This window comes from Nilaparvata lugens, chromosome 11 (genome assembly GCF_014356525.2).
Source record: "Nilaparvata lugens isolate BPH chromosome 11, ASM1435652v1, whole genome shotgun sequence".
Classification (NCBI taxonomy): domain Eukaryota; kingdom Metazoa; phylum Arthropoda; class Insecta; order Hemiptera; family Delphacidae; genus Nilaparvata; species Nilaparvata lugens.
This window is the reverse complement of record NC_052514.1, coordinates 44,266,340-44,273,451: the sequence shown is the minus strand read 5'-3', so window position 1 is coordinate 44,273,451 and position 7,112 is coordinate 44,266,340. Positions and strand designations below refer to the sequence as shown.

Genomic DNA, 7,112 nt, shown 5'->3' with positions numbered 1-7,112 from the left:
ATTTCTACACTTTTTGTTCAGTAGAATTTTAAGATTTTTAATCAATGTTTTGCTCTTTCAGGGCTCATAACTCTCCAACGTGGAAATTCATGCTTATTGGAAATTTGGAATTTTGGGTACTGGTCTGTGTGTGTGTGTGTGTGTGTGTGTGTGTGTGTGTGTGTGTGTGTGTGTGTGTGTGTGTGTGTGTGTGTGTGTGTTGTGTGTGTGTGTGGTGTGTGTGTGTGTGTGTGTGTGTGTGTGTGTGTGTGTGTGTGGTGTGTGTGTGTGTGTGTGTGTGTGTGTGTGTGGTGTGTGTGTGTGTGTGTGTGTGTGTTGTGTGTGTGTGGTGTGTGTGTGTGTGTGTGTGTGTGTGTGTGTGTGTGTGTGTGTGTGTGTGTGTGTGTGTGGTGTGTGTGTGTGTGTGTGTGTGGTGTGTGTGTGGTGTGTGTGTGTGTGGTGTGGTGTGTGTGTGTGTGTGTATGAGTGTATGTGCGTCTGTGTACACAATATCTCATCTCCCAATTAACGGAATGACTTGAAATTTGAACGTCATTTCAATATAAGGATCCGACACGAACAATTTCGATCAAATGTGATTCAAGATGGCAACTAAAATGGCGAAAATGTTTTCAAAAACAGGGTTTTTGCGATTTTCTCGAAAACGGCTCCAACGATTTTGATTAAAGTTATATCTGAAATAATCATCGATAAGCTCTATCAACTGCCACAAGTCCCATATCTGTAAAAATTTCAGGAGCTCCGCCCCATCTATGCAAAGTTTGATTTTGGATTTTCAATTATCAGGCTTCAGATATAGGAATAGATTGATACGACCGAGAAATGGTGATGTATTGTGTTGCATTTGGATGCAAGAATGGGCATTTTACAGGAAATAAAATACCATTTTACAGTTAAAGTCAAACATTTTTAGTCTATTAATTAATTTGAGAAACCTTTTTGTTTTACATACATTTCCAATATTTTTTTCTATATTGATCAGTTTATTTGACTAAAAATAAAACAACAAATTTCCTTATATTCCTAGTGGTCATAGTTTCTATGCTAATTGAAAATTCAGGCCTACTTTATAGCATCTAAAATAAAGAAACATAGTTGAAGAACAAATTAATCCTTATTCAAAAAAGAATAAATACAAATTATTAATAATTATTTTTTGTTTTCATCATGAGATGACATAACTTATTTTAGGTACCTACTTTTATTTTGAAAAATATGATATTGCTAACAGCTGAATTGTGATTAATTTTTGAAACCTTCCCGTTTCAAATAAATAATTGTTCAATTTACAATATTATAATAATTATTTAGCATATTTTACTGTTTGCTTATCATGGTCATAATTATAATACAATTAATATAAATGTTTCTTCATAGATTTCTTTGCATCATTTCTGAAACTCCCACACTTACATGATTTGAAATGTTATCAGAATGCCTAGTATATTGCTATCATTACAAAACACTTATTGAATGGGCTGCTTTTAAATTAATAAAACAAAATAAAACTTGTAGCACCCTTTATTTAATAAAAAACTTAGAATAGTTGAACAACTAGTTTCGGTTTACACCATCTTCAGGCTCTAAAATAAATAAATAAAATTCAATAACTGTTTACTAATTGATATAAAACTGACATATATGTTTAAATTCATATGACTAATTATTTATGGTAAAAGTTATTAAATTTAAATTAAATTTATATTTTAAAATTTCTAATTTTATCAAAAATAGGATTATTTAGGTCAAATTGGATTATATTTATTAAATTATTCCTATTCAATTTTGCAGTTTTATAGATATAAAATTCTTCTTTTACATTCAATTTATTACTTTCACTACCAATGCTTAATATTTTCATATTAGAATTTATATTGATATAATTATGATTATTCTCAATTAAATGTTCAGCAAACGCTGATTTTTGAGTAGTATTTTTTGAATTTAAAGCCTGAATAAGTTCATTGAACCTTTTTTGAAAACATCTACGTGTTTGACCAATGTAAAATTTTTCACAATTACTACATTCCAGTTTATAAACGCCTGATTTTTTAAATTGTTCCTGTTGTATTTTTTTATTAGAAATCTTCTTTATTAAATTAAAAACATTATTTGTTGTTTTGTATCCTAAATAAAATTGTTTTGCAAATGTCTTCCTAATTGCCTTATTGAGAATAGTGCTGTATGGAACACAAATATATTCCTTATTTTCTGAATTTCTATCATTTTGTGGATTAATTTGTTTATATTTTTGCTTATATATCATCTTATCAATAAATTTGGTATCATATCCATTTGTTTAATGCAAAATGTTTTATAATTTTCACTTCTTTTTCATAATTTTCTTTTGACATAGGAATATTTATCAATCTATAAATCATTGATCTGAATGCTGCTGTTTTTTGCTGCCATGGATGGTTAGAGTCTTTTGGAATAAGAGTATTTGTATGCGTGGGTTTCCTGAAGATATTAAAATTATGTTTCTCATTTCTCTTACTTATTTCCAAGTCTAAAAAATTTATTTTCTCTTTTTGAACTTCCATAGTGAATTTTATAGAAGGTGAAATTAAGTTTAAATAATTTTCTAAATCTTCATGTGTTTCATCATTATTATTATTGTATAAGCATATTATATCATCAACATATCTTTACCAATAAATGATATTTTCTCTCAAAGGATTATTATTATCATTCATAATTTTAGACTTTTCCAAATTGTTCATATACCGTATATGTTAGCAAGGTATCCTGATAATGGTGATCCCATAGCTAAACCTTCCTTTTGCTTATAAATTTTGTCATTGAAAGTGAAATAATTTTGATCTATGCATGTTTTTGCTAATGCTATTGAATCATCTATTTCATTACTGTTCACATCATTTTCAATCAAGTTTTGCTTTAAAATGTTAATAGTTTCATTAGTTGGGATAGAAGTATACATGTTGACTACATCAAATGATAGAAAAATTGCGTGACTTGGAATAGTTATTCCCTTGATTTTTTGAACTAGTTGGTAAGAATTTGTTACATTATAATTTTCATTTATTATTATTTTTTGAGGAAGTACTTTATTCAGATATTTACAAGCTTTATAAGTTGGAGCATTTCTATAGTTTACCACAGGTCTTATAGGTATACCTACTTTGTGAATTTTAGGTTAACCTCTAAAAATTGGTGAGGCAGGATTAATCATTTTCATTTTAAACTGATCTATTTTAGAAATAGTTCCACATTTTGATATAATATTATTTATATTTTTGCAGTATTCTTTAGTTGGGTCTTTTCCTAAAGTTTGAAATTTATTTTCTCTAATAAATTGTTCTACTTCATCATTATAATCTATTTCTTTAATGACAACTGTAGTGTTTCCTTTATCTGCTTTTGTTATCATAGCTTTTCCATTAATTAATTTTTTTGAAATTGAATTAATAATTATCATATCTTCTTTTGCTTTTACTAAAATTTCCTTTTTCTTAAGATTGTTATCTTTTCCGAGTTCCTGCGCAAAATTGTTCCTCAAAGTACCTTGGATCTCTCTCTTCTTGAATCTAATTGAGGTTTCAATATCAAAAAGTTGTTCTTCAATTACATTCGTTTTATTATCCAAATTGACATTATATTTTGAAGCTTTTGAAAGTAATTCATTCTCTTTCTTATTAAACTCAATATCTGTTAAATTCTTAATTTTTTCAAATGATTCATACTCATCAATTTTATAATATTGATTTGAGTCAATATTTTTCTTTTGTTGAAAAAAGAAAAATTATGAAATTATGAAAAAGAAGTGAAAATTATAAAACATTTTGCAGTAACAAATGTATATGATACCAAATTTATTGATAAGATGATATATAAGCAAAAATATAAACAAATTAATCCACAAAATGATAGAAATTCAGAAAATAAGGAATATATTTGTGTTCCATACAGCACTATTCTCAATAAGGCAATTAGGAAGACATTTGCAAAACAATTTTATTTAGGATACAAAACAACAAATAATGTTTTTAATTTAATAAAGAAGATTTCTAATAAAAAAATACAACAGGAACAATTTAAAAAATCAGGCGTTTATAAACTGGAATGTAGTAATTGTGAAAAATTTTACATTGGTCAAACACGTAGATGTTTTCAAAAAAGGTTCAATGAACATATTCAGGCTTTAAATTCAAAAAATACTACTCAAAAATCAGCGTTTGTTGAACATTTAATTGAGAATAATCATAATTATATCAATATGTGTCGAGGTTATCATCAAATTAATACAAATTTATGTTACAACAGATAATACAAAAAATCCAGAAAATCTAAAACAATATCTATTAATCAATCAATCAATCAATCATTTATTTCTTTCCAAAACATACATGAAAATGTACATGAAAAAGTCAAAAACTAAAACTAACTTGTATAAAATTCATTTTTTACAGTAAACTCGTTTATACTGTAGCATGCTAAATCCATCAAATATGCTCTCAGCAATTCCTTAATTTTGTACTCATACACACACATACATACATACATACACACACACACACACACACACACACACACACACACACAACACACACACACCACACACACACACACAACACACACACACACACACACACACACACACACACACAACACACACACACACACACCACACAACACACACACCACACACACACACACACACACACACCACACACACACACCACACACACACACACACACACACACACACACACACACACACAACACACACACACACACACACACACACACACACACACACACACACACACACACACACCACACACACACACACACACACACACACACACACACACACATATATATATATATATATATATATATATATATATATATATACAGACCAATACCCAAAAACCGCTTTTTTGGACTCAGGGGACCTTGAAACGTGTAGAAATTTAGAAATTGGGGTACCTTAATTTTTTTTGGAAAGCAATACTTTCCTTACCTATGGTAATGGGGTTAGGAAAGTAAAAATATTGGAAATGTATTTAAAACAAAAAGGTTTCTTCAAATTAATCAATAGACTAAAAATGTTTGACTTAACTGGTATGTGAAATGGTATTTTATTTCCTTTAACATGCCCATTCTTGCATCCAAATGCAACACAATACATCACCATTTCTCGGTCGTATTTTTATTCAATTCTACGCATTTAACGACAAATACATCACAATATTTAAGAGAAAAGGTTGTGATCTAATACTGATAGCCCTAATACTCATTCAAATCCGTTTTTCAACTTTAAAAATGAATAATCGTACTCCAGAGCTGCAACAGCCTGCTTTAATGTATGAGTACGAGAGAGAAGGGAATCCCACACGGTAGGCCTGTCTCACTCACTCCGCCTTACACACTTTTGGCTGTAGCTTAGCATTAGACAGCCCGTTCCAGTTAATATAGAGCTCACTGCCTATAATATATTGAATAATCAAGTGTACAGCGAGTAGCTTCTACTGTACTCGCATAGTTCAGATCAATCTACACTTCTACAGCAGAACCATAGAACCCGATAAATTCAAATTCTGCCGCGCTCAATCCGCCATTATCATGTGAGCAGCTGATTGTTGAAACAGCTGTAAAGTGCATTTGTTTCGTTCTCAACTCTGCATTCTGCTTCAACATCCAAATCCCTGCGTTGCTCTTAAAAAACAATGTTTTCTTTTATTTAAATCTGGGTTTTTGCTTAAACCAAACTAGATATATCAGCATTATCCAATTTGGTGTAGTATAATTGTAGGTGAGTTTGATATCAAGATTGATTGACATTATGTATTTGCTTCTACAAAATGTTTTTCAATAAATACGCTATCCAGAACAAAGCAATCTTCTACACCGAAGCACAATACTGTGAACTGTGATCTATTTTGGTACATATTGACCGACAACGTAGAAGTAGACTCGGCTTATTTACTTATTTGCATTATAACTAAAATTTATCATCATAAAACCTTTGTTATTCTACAAAAACATAGTGTTGGATTTGTTTATTTTTGTGATAGACTGTTGTAATGCTTTGCTATACTACTGAAAATGCATTACAAATTTCAAGACCTTTAAACAATAAGTTTTTATGATTTAATATACAAAGATTAATCTCCATTACAAAAGATTGGTTACATTTTGATTTTTTTTGAACTAAGTCATCATTCTTTGTCTATTGTATTTGCAAGAAGTATCTTCATAAGGCAGTATAAATAATTTTGCATTATATTTTTGGATGGTTTTGTTTCAATTCTACTGTCATTTTAGCTATCATGTCATAACAATGTCATGTTATAAGTTTTTTCAATAAACTATGAATAGTTTTCTACAAAATTCTATGTTTCCTTGTATACCTAGGCTTATTTATGAAATATATCGTACTCAAATGAGGTTATGCTCTTGTTATTAATAAATGCAGACATCTTGAACCGATTATATAGCCGTTAATAATTTATATTAGCGATTTAAAGTTTTCAAGGAGGACTCTTATAAAATTATTAATTTATTCTACGCTAACTCAATTTATTGAACTTTGTGATTACTCTTGATTCGTTTGTTATTAATATTGGACAACTGGCTTGTCTTATATTTTGTAAAACTAAATTACCTTCTCTTTTATGTTTTATTGATGTAAGCTTTGTTTTCCATGTCTTCACAGGAAAATGGGGTCTTTATGTTATTTGCATTTTTAAGCCAAATATGCCACTCCAGCAGATCAATGTTTCTCCTCTGGGAGATTATCCCAACCCACAGGACTACTACCAAGTGAGTAAAATAATTAATATTAAGAGACTAAATTTATGTAGATTGTCTGTAATATTTAGCTGAGTTGTTAGTAATCTGGCCATCAATTTACTGTACACAGAACGTACACTTATACTCATAGGTCTAGGATACCACAATGTACTGGTTGTATTATACGATAAAGTTGTTGACAAGCTTCAGATTCCTTGAATAGATGAAATTGCATAGGATTTTCACTAATTATAATAATGAAATCGGAAAGTATTCAGTTTATTATCTTACTATAGTAAATCACTTTTCTTGATGATGCAATGTTATAAAAAATTTGTCCTATAATAAACCGT

The 7,112-nt window shown here is 29.5% G+C and overlaps 1 protein-coding gene across 1 annotated transcript in view; it reads left to right on the top strand.

Annotated features, from left to right (window-relative positions):
- The first annotated feature begins 5,625 nt into the window (after positions 1–5,625).
- The window catches only part of LOC111051702, a 31,617-nt gene continuing 30,130 nt past the window's right edge, over positions 5,626–7,112 (top strand). The window contains exons 1-2 of the mRNA XM_039437317.1: positions 5,626–5,779; positions 6,683–6,789. Of these exons, the coding sequence (XP_039293251.1) occupies positions 6,724–6,789 (66 nt within the window). The 5' untranslated portion in view covers positions 5,626–5,779; positions 6,683–6,723. The remainder of the gene's footprint in view (positions 5,780–6,682; positions 6,790–7,112) is intronic.